The sequence below is a fragment of the Pinus tabuliformis genome, chromosome 1_1 (genome assembly GCF_031772625.1).
Source record: "Pinus tabuliformis cultivar Carrire ecotype Pingquan chromosome 1_1, CPIR1, whole genome shotgun sequence".
NCBI classification, from domain to species: Eukaryota; Viridiplantae; Streptophyta; class Pinopsida; order Pinales; family Pinaceae; genus Pinus; species Pinus tabuliformis.
This window is the reverse complement of record NC_142297.1, coordinates 922,195,828-922,216,051: the sequence shown is the minus strand read 5'-3', so window position 1 is coordinate 922,216,051 and position 20,224 is coordinate 922,195,828. Positions and strand designations below refer to the sequence as shown.

At 29.5% G+C, this 20,224-nt stretch overlaps 1 protein-coding gene and 1 long non-coding RNA gene across 2 annotated transcripts; both read right to left on the bottom strand.

The window, feature by feature from the left end:
- Nucleotides 1–14,225: 14,225 nt before the first annotated feature.
- On the bottom strand, nt 14,226–16,974 carry LOC149217429 (alcohol dehydrogenase class-P-like). The gene is made up of 7 exons (XM_089391368.1): nt 16,874–16,974; nt 16,603–16,678; nt 16,431–16,492; nt 16,144–16,239; nt 15,836–15,997; nt 15,487–15,649; nt 14,226–14,506 (listed from the first exon to the last, which is right to left on the bottom strand). Exons 1-6 carry the CDS (start codon nt 16,952–16,954, stop codon nt 15,530–15,532), a joined length of 597 nt encoding a protein of 198 aa, XP_089247494.1. The 5' UTR covers nt 16,955–16,974; the 3' UTR covers nt 14,226–14,506; nt 15,487–15,529.
- A 2,174-nt stretch (nt 16,975–19,148) lies between these two features.
- Nucleotides 19,149–19,637, bottom strand: LOC149217428 (uncharacterized). Its single transcript, XR_016250674.1, has 2 exons — nt 19,559–19,637; nt 19,149–19,471 (listed from the first exon to the last, which is right to left on the bottom strand). It is a non-coding gene; the product is annotated as an uncharacterized LOC149217428 (long non-coding RNA).
- Between the last annotated feature and the right edge of the window lie 587 nt (nt 19,638–20,224).

Here is a 20,224-nt window from a genome sequence, read left to right as displayed (position 1 = left end):
TTTATTTAAACAAAATATATTTTTTAAAATAAGATAGGAAAAAAGTATTAATATAAAATTAGGTATAATAAAATTGTGTTATAAAAGGTTTATTTATCAAAAAATTAAAATATGATCTTATTTCATATTAACTTTATTTAATTTTTTTCATTTGATATTTGTTGTACGTATTATGGTTATCATAATATTTGTGTATATTTATATTAACTCTTTATTTGGAGGGATCAAATTTTTTGAGATGCAATTTTTTTTTAAAGTGTAAAATTTGAATAAATGTTTTCACTTAAAAAGATTTGATCCCTCTCCACAGTTGATAAATCTTATGTTAATATGAATCTATTCTAGTTACTTATATAGATGACATGTATCAATTCCATGCTAAACATGAAAAAAGTAACATCTAGCCTTTATCTTGAGACACACACTAATAAAATGTTTTAACCATCATTTTTTTCCATTTATCATAACATACTCATAAGTTAAAAATATATCATCATATTAAAAAAAAAAAAATTGTAATTAAAAATATAATTATGTATAAATTCAACGTTAATGCCAAGACTGTAATTATATTTAATTCAACATGCAGGGTTAAACCCAGGCATTTTTGGTTATAATATAGTTTACTTAACTAAATTTCGAACTTGGTCCAGCACAACATATCATTCATAAATGTATTTACACTTTAAAAACATAAGAGGAGGCTTTTACGAGGCACTTGTCCCTTTGTCATTTTAAAAGAGTATGTCTGTGCTTTGGCATTTAAACCTGACTTATAGTTTTCTGACTTCTAAGCGTTAACATCACTACTACCTGATCTCACACAATGCATTAATAACTTGGCTGTCAATTTGGCCTAGGTGGAGACCTTTCTTGGCTGGAGCCTTTATGGCAGTGCCACTCCATTATTGTCCTCAGGACTAGCTTCAGATCAACGACTCTCCTTTGTTGTTTGGATCACACGGTGGAGATGCCTTCCCAGGTTTCTATGCCTTGACAAACTAGATGCATCTTTGTCATTCTTCCCTTTCTGGAATTGGAGACCGCAGCTCAGAAGGGTTTTGCCTTACTCAAGTGCTCATGGGTTCTTTCATTCGAAATGCACTGTAAAACGGTTTTTTGTTGTCGAATCATGGCTTTTGACTGTCTCTGGCCTCTATGGCAAATGTATCGACCTCTGGTTCGACATTCTTCTGCGTCGAGGGTTTTCTCCAAAGTCGCTTCATCAGGTAATGTTCATGGTTCTTAACTGTTACTTTGTATTATTTCCCTGTGGACACCTTTCTATGACCTCTAACTGCCTTTGGCTTCTTGGCAGGTGTGGTGGCCTTCGTTTTGATACTTTGTTGTGACGAGGGTTTGCATAAGAAGTTTTAGCTAGGTAATTACTGAATTGTTTTCGCATGTAGCTCCTTTTTTATCGTTCATTTTGCTTTCACCTCTTAATCTGGTTACTCCTCCTAGTTGGGGTGGAGGGTTTTACAGGTATTCATGTATTGCGTGGTACGCGGGTGGGAGATATTTCTTGGAATGTGTTAAATCTCCTCCGGGTACTACATTTCTTAAGGTTTCTTATAGTTTGGGGTTTCAGCTCTCATAGGGCTCTGTTCAGTCTATACATAGTTGTTTAATTATTGAAAGTACTAGACAAGTAAACCCTTAAGGGTGACAGGTGGTGGCATAATTTACGATGGGTTTCCTCTATGAAGATTATTGTTTAGGTTATGAGTTTCGACAACTTCTTCCACTATCTTTTAAGCGAATAAATATTTTTTGTTTATTTTGCTAGAGGGATTTCAATCCGGCCTATCCAATTCTACTATTGGTTAGCCAGTTGTGTAGTTGTTTTTCTAAGAACCTACAATTCTTAATATTATAATTTTCATTACGACTGTGTAATGCGTCGTGCTATTTAAATGTTCAACATTCCCTTGTTCTTTCGTTTCCTGTTAATACAGTTTAGCAACTTTAGTTATCGTACTAATTGCATTGACATGGTAAAGGGTATTTGCCCAAACCATGAGGGTAGTATAATGAGATTCTTTAATCATGTCGCGTATTGTATATCTCGTTTTTATTACATCTATTGTTTCCTTTATTCTATTTTGTGAATGTTGAATCAATATGTTTATACCTTAATGCTTGTTTTGCTTCGTCCCTGTTACTCGGGGTTTAGCAAGGGTTTTAGTATTCTACTGTTCTTCAAAAGAGGAATATTTTGTAGTTTATATTTATTCTCTGACAGCTAGATTCGATATTGTATCATACTAGTTTAAAACTATTTGCCAATATTGAAATATGCTTATTTTAATTCTGCCATATGTTCTTTAATAAGAACTTTTTAAAATTATTTCCAATATTGAAATATACCTGTTCAGTTCTACCATATATTCTTAATAAGAACTACTAAATTTGGATGGTAAATTCTTTTACCAGTTTATACGTTATTTCCATTTATCCAGTAATTTCCACATTCTAATACAACGACCTACACATATATTTATGTAACCAAGCATAGCATAATTATGATTACTTTAAGGAAATTTCACTTATCTGGTCTAAGCTTTCTAGACTTAGCCTGCAAATAAACCTTGTTGCTCAATATTTTACCTCCCAACCTTAAGACTACTACTTCCTGTAGTCTTCCCCTGAGTTTTTCCTGTACACAAGAACCCTTTCTTGCTTTTCTAATATGAGATCTTAATTGTCTCATAGCTTAGGAACCCTTTCTTCTTTTTCTAATATGATATCTTAATTGTCTCACAACTATCTGGTCCACACCAGACGTAGCTACCAGACCTATGTAGACCACACGTTGCTACCAGACGTAGACTCTGCCTGACATCTCAGCACATATTATCATTTTTCTCTTGTCTTCTTTTTTTTCTTCTCCTTGATCTCAGATACCCCTATCAACTTGATATTTCTTGAGTAAATACCCAAGAAACCAGACGTTGCTACCAGACATAGCTATAGAACTCTGCCTGACATCTCAGCACAGATGATCATTTTTCTCTTCTCTTCTCTTTTCTTTTTCTCCTTGATCTCATATACCCCTATCATCTTGATTTTTCTTGAGTAAATACCCAAGAATTAGTTAGGGCAGATAATTGTCTCCCTAACTACTTATAAGTAAAAACAAAAACAAAAAACAGTATTTACAAATAACTACTAATTCATTTTCTGCATAATTAATCCAAGAAACAGTTTTATAACTAAAGAAATAATTTATTATTTGGTTTGCAATAAATTAAATATTTACATAATTTGAGGATATCACATTTATTTTACATATTCTATATCTATTTACAATAAATTTTTTTATTATTAATATTTTTATTCAAATATTATATAAATTATAAATTCTATATTTACAATCCAAAGAATTACAAAATCTTCCATGTTATATTCTATTAAAAATAAATCTCTCTTTTTATTTATATATATATATATATATATATATATATAACCATCATTTAAATAAATAAATCAATCACAGGTTGCCTTGGCCACTCGTCCCTCTTAGAAAATAAAAAATAAAATAACATAATCATTTCAATTCGTTCAAAAATTTCCATATTCAAACCAATGCCAATGGAAATAGGTGTTCTCCATTGTAAAAGGAATAGGCATGTCATAAATGGATATAATTCTTTAGGCAGGTTTAAATGGATAAACTTGTTGAAATGGGTTTTAATTTAAAATAGATAAATAGATTGTATATATATATTTAAGAAGAGTTTTGTGGGAATATATATTATAGATTGTATATATATATATATATATACATAAATGAGTTTATATTTATATTTAGACTAGAAAAAGAAACAAAAATTCTTTGGAAAAGCTAACAACACTAGTACTTTGGGGAAACGCATAGATTTGAGCTGCAGAAACTTGCAAGCTTTTCCATCATACCATCATGTACGGGTGGTGAAACAAATGAAATATCATAATGGTTGGGTCAGGTGCTTTGGGTTGGGAGGAACATGCATATAGTCACATTGATATTTGAGTCTATAGCTAATTGTTGAGCTTACAACCATTTGTTTTACAGACATTTTTCTTTTAGAAAATTTTATAATGTAAGTATTACACAGCAAGGGAATGAAATAATGTTGAACTAATACCAACATTATTTTGGTATTATTTTACCGGGAAAAAAATTAAATCAAATACATCCTTTATCTTAGGGCTAAATAAGATAAGAAATGCCATACTTTTTATTAAAAATAAAATAATAATGAAAAAATAATATAAATAAATAATTATTTATTCAAACATTAATTAACAGAATGAAAATATTATTAATTTTTGTGAAAGTTTAATATAAAAGGAGTAATAAGATAAATATTTTATTTAGAAATATATTTGTCGAATTGAGGCTTCTGTGATCCATATCAATTTATGAGAGATTCTTTAGCGTAAATCACATAGAATATCATTTGTCGACGTGTTTCGAACCAACTAGTGTGGTTCATCGTCAGGTCAAGTTGAAGAAACAGATCCAGCTTAGCATGTTAAATAGTCTGAACAGAGTCTCCAACGACTACTTCGACCAATGGCTAATTTTGACCTTGGGACGAGGGTCAAATTAATATTATTATTACTATTATTTATTTGTTTATTTATTATTATTAATATTATTATTATTCAATTTTTAATAGATAAAATAATTCTAATTGGTGTTAATGGTTAGTTAGAAAACTAATTCATTTATTTATTTAATAATTAATAATTATAAAGATTATAATATTAGGTTGTTAATAAAAGTTAGTTAGAATTAATAAAAATATAGAAATGAGGTAACTTAAAAAATAAAAATAATTGGAACGAGGTAAAAAAAAATAAAAAAAATAAAAAAATAAAAAAATAAAAAAATAAATTAAAAAATATAAAATAAATAAATAAATAAAATAAATAAATTATTATTCATTTTATTTACTTATTATTTATCATTATTATTATTTATTTATTTAATGGTTAGTTTTCTAACTAACCATTAATTGGTGTTAATGGTTAGTTAGAAAACTAATTCATTTATTTAATTAAAGATAATAATAGGTTGTTAATAAAAGTTAGTTAGAATTAATAGGAATGAGGTAACTTTAAAAAAAAAAAATCGAACGAGGTAAAAAAAAAAAAAAAAAAATAATAATATAATAATAATAATAATAATAATAATTAAAAAAAAAATTAATAATAATAATAATAATAATTAAAAAATAATAATAATAATAATAAATTAATTAATTAATTAATAAAAATAAATTAATAAAAATAAAAACAAATAAATAAATAAATCAATAATAATGATAATAATAATAATAATAGGTAACAAGAAAGGATTATCAAGTTAAATAAGTTAACTAATAAAAATCATAATCCTTCAGTTAGGAAGAGAGGGCTGGGATCCAACAGCTACTTATCTTCCATCCGTCCTCTCTATTGAGATTGTTCGGTCTTTTCTCAATTTCAAGGGCTTCCCTAAATTTTCGGTGATGGAATTGCGAAACCCTAGCGATAACACTCGCCTCCTCAATGCAGACATGATGATTGGAGTGTTATCGTTAGGGTTTCTCAATTCCATCACCGAAAATTTAGGGAAGCCCTTGAAATTGAGAAAAGACCGAATAATCTCAATAGAGATCGCCTCCTCAATGCAGACATGATGATTGGAGTGTTATCGTTAGGGTTTCTCAATTCCATCACCGAAAATTTAGGGAAGCCCTTGAAATTGAGAAAAGACCGAACAATCTCAATAGAGAGGACGGATGGAAGATAAGCAGCTGTTGGATCCCAGCCCTCTCTTCCTAACTGAAGGATTATGATTTTTATTAGTTAACTTATTTAACTTGATAATCCTTTCTTGTTACCTATTATTATTATTATTATCATTATTATTGATTTATTTATTTATTTGTTTTTATTTTTATTTATTTATTTATTTATTATTATTATTATTATTATTTTTTAATTATTATTATTAATTTTTTTTTTTAATTATTATTATTATTATTTTTTTAATTAACTATTTTATTTTTATTTTTATTTATTTATTTATTTTAGTACCTTTTATAACCAGCTTCTTTAATTTACATACATTAATATTTATTTATTTTTATTCTTATTTTTATTTTTATTATTATTATTATTATTATTTATTTTTTACCTTGTTCCAATTATTTTTATTTTTTAAGTTACCTCATTCCTATTAATTCTAACTAACTTTTATTAACAACATATTATTATCTTTAATTAAATAAATAAATGAATTAATTTTCTAACTAACCATTAACACCAATTAATGGTTGGTTAGAAAACTAACCATTAAATAAATAAATAAAATAAATAATAATAATGATAAATAATAAGTAAATAAAATGAATAATAATATATTTATTTTATTTATTTATTTATTTTTATATTTTTTATTTAATTAATTAATTTATTTTTTATTATTCATTTTTTTATTTTTATTTTTATTTTTATTTTTACTTTTATTTTTATTTTTATTTATTTATTTATTTTTTACCTCGTTCCAATTATTTTTATTTTTTAAGTTACCTCATTCCTATATTTTTATTAATTCTAACTAACTTTTATTAACAACCTAATATTATAATCTTTATAATTATTAATTATTAAATAAATAAATGAATTAGTTTTCTAACTAACCATTAACACCAATTAGAATTATTTTATTTATAAAAAATTGAATAATAATAATATTAATAATAATAAATAAACAAATAAATAATAGTAATAATAATATTAATTTGACCCTCGTCCCAACGTCAAAATTAGCCGTTGGTCGAAGTAGCCATTGGAGACTCTGCTCAGACTATTTAACATGCTAAGCTGGATCTGTTTCTTCAACTTGTCCTGACGATGAACCACACTAGTTGGTTTGAAACGCTTCGACAAATGATATTCTATGTGATTTACGCTGAAAAATCTCTCATAAATAGAAATATATTTATTGTTTATTATATTTTTTAATTAATAAATTTAAAAATAAATTAGAAATATGTATATATTATTGTTTTTTTAATATTATATTTTTTATTAAAATAATAATAATAATAATAATAATAATAATAATAATAATAATAATAATTAATTCAACTTTGATTTATAAAATTTATAAATTTAAATGTGTTATTTTTATATTATTTTTAAAATATGATTTAAATGAATTTTTGAAGTTTTATGGGTTAGGGTTGAGAAGTTATGATGTAATATTAAATTTCGTGAAATTCACTTGTTTTTTTATTTTTATAATTATTTTTTATAATTTTGATGATTTTCTTATAAATTTTAATTAATGATTTTTTTTCTAAATTCATTTTTTTCTTTATGTATGTATATTTCTATTGTATGTAATTATGTTAATAAGTTTATGGATATATGTTGTGTGTAGTTTTAATGGTGTCTTAAGTTTCTAGTTGTCTCACGGCTTATCATAAGGAATGAGCTTCCTTATGATGGGTAGTGAGACAATGTGTAGATTTAATGATGATGATGTCTTAAGTTTCTAGTGGTCTCATTGTCCATAGTAAAAAATGAGCTCCTTGATGATGGGTAGTGAGAGAGAAGTGGTCTCACTACCCATCATCAACGATGAGTTCGCTGATGATGGGTGGTAAAACCATTGGTAAAATAACACATCATTAAAACTACACATAACATATATCCAAAAAATTATCAACAAATATTTCTTATTCACAATTATTTTATCATCACACTTTTTTAAAGTTAATTATAGTAATGCTTTTAACAATGTTAAATATTTTGGATACCATCTTTCTTCACCATATTTTAATGATTTAATAAAACATTACAACTTTGATTCAATTTATTCTTAATTTTGAATAACTTGCATTATTCTTAACTTTGACCCTTTTTCTTTGATGTTTAAAATAATGATAGAAAGTATTTCATTAATTAACCTAATTATGATATATTTACACTACACTATTAATCATAATATTATTCTCAGTCGATGCATGCGCGAGGTTGAAAAGTGGGTTTTCTCAATGAGCGAGTATGGGGAGGGATGAGCCAAGCCACTCCTGTCATTTATAACTCATCTCAATTAAACTCTCCAACTCTCGCCACGATCAACCATCACTGCAATGAAACGTTAATGCATCATTTTCGCTCTCGTTGTGCGCTCGGAAATTTGAGGGTTCTGATCGCACGTGTAAATATAATGATCTTTAATTTATATTTTATGGTTTTAATAATGGAAAATTGCTTTTAAAATTGTTTGAATGGAAAGATTTCATTGTACTTTTTTAAAGAAACTCCAGTTTCTCTATCAAATTCTATTTTTGTTTTTTTTCTTGTTATACCAAAAACACAGTCACCAGCCTTCGCCTACAATTTATGTTTCTCATTCATCAATTTATAGGTAACAATAGGCAAGTTACTTGGACACAAATTTGTTGGTGGAAGGAAATTGCACCAGCACTGTCTCAATGTCTTCTCTCAGAAAACTCTGGTTCTTCCTTAACTAGTCTACTTTGGCCTTCGCCTTAACTTTCACCCTTGGTTGCAATTAACTACTTGATCATCACACTCTTTTTTAAACCTAATTATGGTAATTTTTTTTAACAATATTAGACATTTTGGATCTCATCTCTCCACTATATTTTAATGATTTAACCAGACATTACCTCTTTAATTCAATTTATTCTTAAATTTCAATGAATTTCTTTAATGTTTGAAATAATGATAGGAATCCTTTCATTCTTTAACTTAAATTTTATATATATTTACATTAAACTATTAATCATAATCTTAGTCTCAATCTTGTATAGTGTGAGATTGAAAACAACTGGTGGGAAGTTGTCAAATTTGTTGTCTCAATGAGCAATTATCAGGAGGGATCCTCAATATATATCTTATGGTTTTCTTAATGTGAAACTGTCCCTTATATATGACATTGTTTGGATGGAAAGCTTTCATTGCACATTCTCGAGAAAACTCTAGTTCTTTTTTCAAATTTTATAGTTGTTTTCTCTCTTGTCACCCCCACAAACCCAGTCGTGATCTTTAACTTACAAATTCAGCCTTAACGTACCATTTTTGTTTCCCATTCATCGGCCTATAGGTAACAATGGGCAAGTTACTTAGACACAAGACAGTGAGTGGAAGGAAGTTGCCCAAGACTGTCTCAATGTCATCTCTCTATTATTCTATTTTAGTCTTTGCCTTAATTTTAAGAATTGGTTGCAGTTATACCATGTTAATGTGCTTAATACTGGTGAGGTGCTACTTATTATGAAAAAAGGAAAGAGTGAAAGCCCACTTTTGAATGGATCCTTAACCAAATAATTTTGGGAGTAGAGTTCACCAACCGTCCAAAACAAACTCCACCCAGCCAAACTAAAAATAATAAAGAGAGAAATTATCTCTTAAATACAAAATTGTTGTGTAACCGTCTAGATACTAGACATGTGCCACACATTTCTCCCCTATGATGATCTTCAACTTTATGTGAAGAATTCTCCCGTAACCAAACTTGATTGCAACGGCCCGGACTAAATCTATGAATGGTCAGTTGTAGGAAGCTTCCAATTTCATTGCATCGAAAAATAGTGAGTTGAATCTTTGGTTTGTTTTGTCCAGACTCCAGACGCCTTTGTTAGTCTGAGATTTCCGTATGGAATAGTGACGGGGCAAGTATTGTATCCCGCAACCAAATTTGACCGCAACGAAATAGATGGCGCGGACGCGTCCAATTTCAGTGCATTGTTTTTGACTTGGTTAGTTAATTGGCGAGGATTTTGAATGGCAGGTTGGTTGGTGCATAAAGATAGCGGTCGATCTGTATGTTAGGCAGGTGACGTCATCGCTCTGATGTAATGATGACATTTTTAATTTGTAAATAAGTGTTGTTATAATATTAAGAGCTAATACAATGATTTATCAATAACTCATGTCCAAAAAACTATTACTCATTTCATATATCATTCTTTTTAATTAATCAATTTAATTAAAAAAACAATAAAAACATAACTAATTTAAAGATGGATCTATATAAATTATTATAAATATTCTAAAATATTAAATAGAATTTTAATTTTTACTATTTACCCAATAATTATTAATAATTAAATTAAAATTCTATTCCAAAAATTAACATAATTAATAATTAAATTAAAATTCTAAAAATTATATTCCAAAAATTAATATAATAATAAAATTAATTATTTAACATTTTTCATATCTGACTATAAAATTCTAAAATCTATAATAAACCTACACTGTAATTCTGAAATCTATAGTTCAAAACTAACCAGCCTTCACATCAACCTAATCCATTCACACAATGTCGTTGTTCGCTGGAAATGCTCCCTTTATTCAAAGGAAGATTAGTTATTATTGGTTAGCATATACCACACCTACACCACGGAGATCATTAACATCATGTGCTTACAAAATATTTATATTTCGTGGTTGGATAGAATATTTTTTTGTTATTTCGTGGTTGGATAGAATATTTTTTTGTTAATCTATATTTGATTTATGTAAAGATTATAGTAACTACCTTTCTCTCCATTCATGCATTTGGAAGATTAGACCAACTACCTTACCTTTAAGAAGAAAGTAATAAAATAATGAAACTTACACATTTCAAAATAGTATAAATTTTCACATGTGCAAGATAAAGCCTTTGTTAAAACGATCAAATCTTAATTCAAAAAAATCAAATTTACACCGTTCAAAACCGTATAAATTTTCATTTGTGCAAGAAAAATGCTTGTTAAAACATCAAAATATTAATTCACAGTTTCAATTAGGGTTATAAATGCAATATTTTTTTTATAAAAAAATAAATAGATTATTTATTAAAATAATTAAAATATTATGTTTGTATAAGATTTTTGTGATTTATAATTATTTTTGTAATAGTTTTTGGACAAATCATATAAACAATGATGGATGGTCAATTTTACTAATAAAATTCATTTTCAAAATAATCAAAATATAATTATTTTATATTAATGTTAATTAATTTTTTAAATTTTTGATTCATTGTAGTTTTAGATGATGATTATGATAATATTAAATATTATATTAAATAATTTAATATGTTTTTTTTTAATCTACTAATGAGGTTTATCTTCATGATAATCAAAATACTAATTATTTTATATTAATGTCAATTAATTTTTAAAACTTTTTATCCATTATATATTTAGATGATGGTTATGATAATATTAAATATTATATTAAATAATTTAATATGTTTTTTTTCAAAGAAAATCTACTATGCTAGTCTACTTCTATAGGGACTTGAACCCAAGTGGATGGGATGGCAAACCACCATTCCAACCACTTTACCTGTTGACTTTAATTTTTTTATCTTACATAATATATAATTTTTATCCCAATTTTTTTTTTACAATCTAGTATAGGCCCATATATATAGATATAATGTAAGAAAGTATATATGTCAACATTATTTATCATCTTTCTATGTAAGTTAAAATTATAATATTTTATGATTTACAAATATTTTACCATTAATTTAATTTAACGTACATAACCTTTATTATGATATATAATTTATAACTATAAGTTAGAATGAATCTTTGGACAAATGTAAGCTGATGTATTTATAATTCATTTTATTTTTATTTTTTTTAAAGATATGTTCTCTTTTGCATTACTATTAATAAGTTGTAATTTTAATTGATTTTTCTGGAAAAGCCTTTCATTAAATCATGTATTTGAAAATTAAATAAATATTTAAATACATTTTCAAATAAATATTTAATTTGTATTTATTGAAAAAAAATTATATATAAGGAGAATAAATTATTACAATTAGAATTTTATTTAAGTAAAGAAAATGAGAGTATATTTCACATTATTTTTATAGTATTATTAAATAAATTTATTATATAAAATGGAGAAAATTGAGTAATATATTTAAATAAGAATTGATATAAAGATCTGATTTCGTCATATTTATCCTTTATCGTATAATTGTGAAATTGAGGATGTCTTATCACTGAAATAACATGTAAATATTTAACTTTATCAAATAGACATGATTTTAAAAAGGTAAGTTTATTTTTCAATTTATTTAAAGAGTTGAAATAAATATTACAGAAACACATGTGTTTCCAATATATAATTGAAATATTACTACTTCACTAACTTCCAAAAATTATAAAAAATATAATTTTGCATAAAAATTAATTTTTAATATGAAAAACTTAGTTCTCTGCGTGTACATCATGCTTAAAGTTCCACAGTTTAGATTAAGTTATGCCAAGTGAACACACACATACCTCTTAAGTTTTGTGAAAATTTACAAGGACATATATTGCATTTAATGGAAAATTGAGAGATTAAATGACACTAATTATTTTTGCAAAAAATATAATTAGGACAACAACATAATTCTCTACACATTGTCTTTTTTACTCTGAATCAAAATTCACAATGCTTATATGAATTTTGAGGAATGCAATTTGATAAAAGAGGAAAACTTGAAATTTCATAGCCACATTTGGCCAAAAAGTGTAACCTATCTTCATGTATTCACCCAATAATGTTATCGATATATAAATAAAATTTAAAATTAAACATTTTTTTTTATTTTTTACATGTTTTTCTAGCCGACTCAGTTATGTTAGATACACTATAACTTACACACAATTCAAGACTTAGATTTTTTTTAATTATTGATGTAAATGGGATTTTATAATTTGATTTTTTTTAATTATTAGTCTTTTCAAAGAGTTTTATAAATATTAATAGAGATATTAAACTTTAAAATATAAACTCTTTATCACATTATTTTACTTTTACTATATTAATTTACAAATTTTGATATATTAATTTATAAAAAATAAATATTATTGAGTCCCAAGGGTTAGCTCAATCAGTCAAGTCCTTGTCCTTAAATTACTTTTGCTATTGAAAGTTCATGGGTTATGTGGTTGAGCCAACAAGAAATGCTCCCTTCAGGTGGATCTGCCCACCTAGTATAAATATTCCAAGATTTATAATATATTTTATTTTTAGAATATATTTTATTAAAATAAAATATATAAATAAAGATAAAATATTCACTTATTGTAATTTAAAATTTAAAGTTTTTGTTTTTATTTTATAAGCATAAGAAGCATAAATAAAAATACAAGAATAATATATAATATATAAAGGTCACAATGTATAGATATTATAAACTAGTCTAGATTTATCTTAATTCCAGATATATAAAACTATTTATCTATCTTAACTTTTTGAGTGAACTTTTCCTCAAATTTTAAACTTAAAAAAATAATTTTCACACTTAATATAAACTTATGTATGTTTAGTATTTAAAAATATATTACTCTCAGATATTACACTTCAAAAAATAGTTTCAAACACTTAATATAAGACTTTGTATATTTATAATTTATTTTTATTTTTTAAAGATATGTTACTCTTTTGCACGAGAGTTAACAAGTTCAATGCAATATTCGATTCGTAACCCGCGTAGCCGTGGTGTATCAAACTTAATACATTATATTATCTTTGTATGATGTTTAACGCATATAATATAATAGTCAAATAATTGGGTATCGGATTATGATATTATAATTTTAATTGATTTTTCTCGAAAAGCTTTGTTAAATAATTTATTTGAAAATTTTCAAATAATTTGTTTGTTTGTATTCATTGAAAACAAATTATATTTAAAGATAATAACTTATTATAACTAGCAATTGTTCCAAAAGGTATAAAGAGAGGCCGATAGGATTATTAATTTGGAATTGTAAAATTTAGTAGCAAATATTGCAGAGGGAAATCCCATGATATTACAGAATGAAATCCCATCCTATTACAAGTAAAACTGAGAAATTTCATATACCACAATACAAGTAAAACTGAAACCAATCTTGTAGAGTGAAATCCCATCATATTACAAAATGAAATCTCATTATATAGGATTTATTAGGGTCATTACAGAGAAAATTAACATAAGTGGAGAGCTGATTCAGAAGGTATGACATGGACTCTGTAGAGTGAATCCCCTAATCTTGTAGAGTGAATCCCATCATATTACAGAATGAAATAGAAGTCTAAAGGATTTATCAGAGACATTACAAAGAACGCTATCACAGTGGAGAGCTGCTTCACAAGGCAGGACATGGATTCTGCTTATTCACCACAGAAACTCTTGTTGTTCAAGATGAGAAGCAGCACAAAAGTAAGTCATTCCACAACTACTACAAACTTACAACAATATTAACATCCTGCAAATATTCTCATCTATGAGGAGCTTTGGGGGCCTATAGATTACAAGAGAATAGCATAAATTCTTCACTAAACATGTTAGTAGCGTACTGATCATCTTGGCGGTTGGAGACAGAACTGGTGTTGAAGCTCTCTTTCCTCACAAACCCAGCAGGGGCTTTCTTGTCATAATTCTGAGTACAAAATTTGACTGTCATTTTCTGCATCTTTCTATTTATATACATTGTTTGAACTCCTGTACAAAATTTCCCATAGAAGAGAAACAAAAGATATTACAATCATATTGTAAGAGAAATGATCTGGCTACTAACAAATGAAAACCAACATGAAATGATGATTCAAGCACTACAAAGCTAAATCCTAGTTTTCAAAATACATTCTGTATTAACTACATGTGGGCATCAGACTGTCCTTGTACAGTGACTTAAGCTATTTGGCTAGCAAGAAATGAAAAGAATTCAAAACAAAGATGTTATTCCTAATCAAGTTTGACACAAGAATAGATATGCATATTAAGGGACACAACCACCTTTAAAGGAAAAGAAACAAATAATACTAAAATCCCCAAATATATATATAACAATAGTGTGGAGTTATTTCAACGAGGCTTGTCAAGGTAATCCCAGCTATTGTGGATCATGAGGCATTACTTTAAGAGACAATTACGAGATCAGTTTCAAAGCAGAGCTGTAGGAGATGGATCAAACAACAGAGCAGAACTTTATGCTTTTTGGTAGATTCTGAAAATAGCAATAGAGAAAGGTTTAAATTGTCTACAGGTGATAAGAGATTCCAAACACATTGCAGAGAGGTCAAATGGAAATTTCAATCAGGAAAATTTGCAGCTGGCCCATCATTGGACGGAATCAGAGAAGCAAGGAAAAATTCCATGCCATTATCTTTTCAGCATGTCTGTAAGGGATAAATATGAAGGCTGATATATTGTTCAAGTAAGCACTGAGGATGCAGAACAGATGGATGGAGATGATTGAATACCCCATCTGGACCTTCTCATTCAATCTATTTCTAATCAAGCTATTATATTAATGACCTTTTGGATGGCTGTTTTGGAAGTAGTGTCAAAACTTAAACATCATACTTACCCTAAAATTATTATAACTGTTTACATGCTTTTCAGGACTTTAATTGCATACCATAGTTACACATAAAAGCCACGACATTAATCACGTAACAGTTTGAAATAGTTCAGCATGCCTTCATAACATTGGAGATATTCCAACTGTGTTCATATTTGTCACTAATCCTGGATGAATTTAATTACAGTTCTCAGACCCTCTCCTTTAAGCATGTGATCAAATGCCTTGTTGATGTCAGCAAAAGAAACCTTGTCTGTAACAAATTTATCCAGTTCAAGCTCCTGCAAATTTAACAATCAAGGAAGGAAAGATTAAAACTGTAATTATAACTCTAATTAGATATGATAAGCATAGATTGCTCCCGTCATGGTACGGACAAAAAAAAAACAACTGGGAAATATGACCACACAGTATTATCTACAATTATGGTTTGAATAAGCTGTTACAACTATGTTATGAAGTCTTACCCCATTCAAATACATCTCTACAAGGCCTGGCAAATCAGTACGAGGCTTATAATTTCCAAAGAAGGTTCCTTTCAACGTTTTCTCGCTCAGAAAGTTTACAGGATTCGTTTTAAAGACTGCGTCTGAACGAGGGACCCCTGTTAAAACGGCTACACCCCAACCCTGCAAAAACAGAACTCTGATATCAAACATATGCATTGCCTGCATTTTCTTAATTAAATCGAAGCAATCAGTTTAAACTTTAAAGCTACAGCTTAGAATTGAAATGATTGATGTATCTTAAACCAAAGGAAACCAAGAGCTAGTACATCATGGCAGCATTCCAAAGCTTGAACCATGGCCTCAATACTCCCTGTGCATTCGACGCTGCAGTCCACCCCTCCATCAGTTTTTTCCGCAATTACCTGTAAACATTTTTTATAAGTGTTTGGAAATTAAGAGTCTACACTGCTTTGAATGGATGGTGAATGAGTGCACTCCATGCGAAAACTTAAAATCTCCCCCACCTAAGTACTAAAGTACCACACTAGTCAAAAGCAACCAATACTCTGATCTGGGAGAGAGTTTGATGATCATTTTGGGCAGCTCAACGTACCTTCTGAATAGGTTTTTCGTACTCTTTAGGGTTTATAAATTCCGTTACTCCAAATTGTTTTGCTGAGAAAGGAAAGATTACAAGAAAGGGTTAAAAAGGCAATTCTACAAGTCAACATATCAACATATGTACACAGATTTTCCAATAATGGAAGTGGGAAATATACAATTACCTCGTTCATATCTCTCATTATTGAAATCGATTCCAATTATTCGAGCAGCTCCTGCAATTCTTGCACCTTCACAAGCCTGCGTAGTTAAACTCGGGTCACAAGGCTAACATATAATTAAACTCTACCCTCATCATATTGGTCCCAATGAAAATGCAGGTAGGGGAAGTGAACAGAATAGTCCCTAGAAAAAGGTTTGAGGACTTTAAAACTGCAACATATACTAATATGCATACAGTGGAACATAAAGAGGGCACTTGTTACTAGTACTTACAGCAAGCCCAACAGCCCCCAGGCCAAATACTGCTACTATCGAACCCTTCTTGGGTTTGCCTGCGTTCAAAGTAGCACCCATCCCTGATTCCACAACAGAGAAGAATTTTACACAAAAATTCCAGTCAAAGAAACCATTATGAATGATTTTATAATTATTAACAGTACAACAAGCAAAAAAGTCCTCGCAATTGACATGCCCACTTTGTAAAACACTATACATTGTCAACGAGGTCAATTATTTCATTTCTTCAGTCAAACTTAATATATTATCATCTCAAAATTACTTATAAAATCTTCTACAATTCAGGAAAGTAGTTTTTGCATAAATGGCAGGCTGCATCCAGACTTGGAGTCACTCTGCATTGAGTAAATTCTGTTTTGATAGGAGATCCAAGGGCAATATAGGCCTTGCAGGGCAGGGGGTGTTTAGAGATGAGCATGGTAACATTCCAGGGAGGTTAGACAAGTTTTGGAATAGAATACCTAACAGGTAAGCAGAGATAACTTGTAAAATCTTCTACTATTCAGGAAAGTAGTTTTCGCATTAATGGCACGCTGGATCCAGACTTGGAGTCCCTCTGCATTGAGTAAATTCTGTTTTGATAGGAGATCCAAAGGCAATATAGGCCTTGCGGGGCAGGGGGTGTTTAGAGATGATCATGGTAACATTCCAGGGAGGTTAGACAAGTTTTGGGCACAACACACACACATATATATGAGAGCACTGGATTTATCAGAGGGTTGGTGGATGGGAGATTGCTGAAGAAGTTGTGGTCTCTTTCCCAATTTCCCTATGATCCCAGTTTCTGTGGGAAAACTCTCAACATCCAATAAAGGTTGCCAACTACACTCAAGGGAATCAAGTTTTTCTTAAACTCTCAACGAAATTTTGTTTTTTCCTTCTAGCAGAACCCTTTCATTCAGATGTGCTTTTGGATGCTGCAATCTAGAAAAACTTCTTGTCACTTTCGTCGTGCCAAAACATAAAGAGTGTAAGTTTCAGACAATAATCACAGACAATAATCTAAAAAGATTTTGCGAACAATTTTTGTCACGTTTATCAAGCCAAAGCATGAAGACTCTAAGCTTCAGAGAAAATTCCATCTTTCAAATTAAACAACATAACATTACAAAACATGCAAGTCCAGAACATAATTTTTTTTAAACTCACAAAACTAATTTCATTACTAATAATTGGGCGAAAGTTAAAACATTGCTTCCTGGAAGAGGGCACATATAGATATATATTAAAGAAAGGGTTGACACGAAAATAAAACACAAATCTTTGTTCTTAAAGTAGTCTTAAGCATGGAATACAATTCAGATTATTTTTTCTGGCTGACTACCGACCCTAAAGAGAGGGGAATTAGTTTAAAAACGTTTTGCCTGCTGGAAACCACATTGAGGTAGCACAGAATCCAAATACCAATTAACTCATAAAGTCACATTTAACTTCAGATACAAGGCATCGCACTATATATATGGAAGCTTATGTAACAGAAACTACACATAATGATTTGATCTTAGAGAAAAGCACAACTCAGCAAAACATAGTATGTAATTGTACCTCAGCCAAGGAATTGTTCAGATTGAGCTCCTCCTCAGTCGCTTTTCGTAGCTCACTGATTGATGATTTATCATCGTCTTCATCTGCACAATCCTCTGCCATCTTGTACCTATATGCAACCCATGAAAGCATCCATTTAGACAGACATTTATATTCAATACAAATCTATGGGTTGGTGTATAAAGAAAGAAAAGTCAACAACCAGAGTCGTGTTTCTTGTATTTCTTTATGTTCATCAATTTGTGAATATAACTATTAATGGCTGATAACAAGTTCAAAACACAAAGATGTACAGCACATGACATATGCAACAACACCCTCAGTGAGAATTCCTATGGCTAAATACCAACTGTGTTTGCAATTGTAGCAAATGACAAGCCATTTGATTAAAGACTGCCCTCTTGAATATCTTGCACTGTAGAGGAAACAAAAAAACCCAGCCTGTGTCATCTTCGTCAAGTATATTTGAGGCCCAGGACCTCACACAAACATCTATGTTTAACGCAGAATACTAATGTAAGATTTGGTAATAATAAAAAATGTCAACAATCAGACTTGTGATTCTCTTATTTCTTTATTATATATTCATCTATTCGAGAAAACAGAGATACAGAGCATGAGATGTGCAATAAAACCCTAAGAGGGAATGGAGATGGCTAAATACCGGCTGTGTTTGCAATGTACATAAACCACCAAGAACAAACTTCATTAATTCTGAAATAAATATAGACCCAATTTAACAATAGTATATAACAATTTGTTTTGAACAACACCAATTGGTATTGAGGCACCATTAATCTCCCATTCTCTGTTAAAAAGCTATTAGATCATATTTGAAGAGCATGATCGTGAGGAAGAATCATACAAAATGCACATAAACTGTAGCTTCTGCAAGAGGTATTGACCAGGCAATTTCTTTGTAGCATACAACTTACAAAATAATGTTACAGAAAATCACCTTGTTGAGATTCAAGCCTGAATCTGCTTAAAATTGAACAATCTGGTTCTAGTCTTTCACTGGCAAGAGACCTCATTAGATCCATAGCTAATAGCAGCAAGGCTCAAATCCGACATGTTGGTTGCCCATCTGGTTCTAGTCTTTCACTGGCAAGAGACCTCATTAGATCCATAGCTAATAGCAGCAAGGCTCAAATCCGACATGTTGGTTGCCCATCTTTTAGGTCCTCCTGCTGGGTTTAACCGACCTCTTCAATACCCCCATACATAACTATCTATTCCCATTCATATTGCAACAGTACATGCTACAAGGCGGCCATGAATGCGATTCTAACACAAAGCTAGAAAACCCAATCAGACACAGATAAGATAAGAAGAGATCTCAGCTATCAGAACCATTTGAATAAATCACATCACAGACCTGACAGCGAACTCCGCAAACTGTAGAGACTTGGGATTGGTTCCCAAGATTTTAACGAAATTGGACTCCAGGTTCTGGATCTTGTCAGTGACCATATCAATATACCCCGTTTCTTCAAACGACCTGGCAGCAGATACAGATACGGCCAGCAAAAACAAAGTGCTCAGAACAATGGCGAGGACGCGAGCCATGGCGGGCGAGACTGTTGAAACCTCTGAACAGAGCAAAGGCGAGATCAGTGGTGAAGAAAGAATGAGGTGGGGGTTGGTTGGAGAGCTGGTAGATCCCTCGTATCTGTTAATATAGCGAAGGGTTCATAGGGAATCTGGTCAAAGGCGGTGTAGAGATGTGAGCTCGGAGTCAGAGAAAGCAGGAAGTTCTCGGCGCGAATAAACAGAAATCAC

Excerpts from the sequence above, each read along its gene's own strand:
- LOC149217429 (XM_089391368.1), bottom strand. The coding sequence starts at position 16,954 with ATGGGTGCTACTTTGAACGCAGGCAAACCCAAGAAGGGTTCGATAGTA. Across the intron at positions 16,679-16,873 it reads TGGGGGCTGTTGGGCTTGCT|GCTTGTGAAGGTGCAAGAAT; the intron begins GTAAGTACTAGT and ends TTAACTACGCAG. Across the intron at positions 16,493-16,602 it reads TAATGAGAGATATGAACGAG|CAAAACAATTTGGAGTAACG; the intron begins GTAATTGTATAT and ends TTCCTTTCTCAG.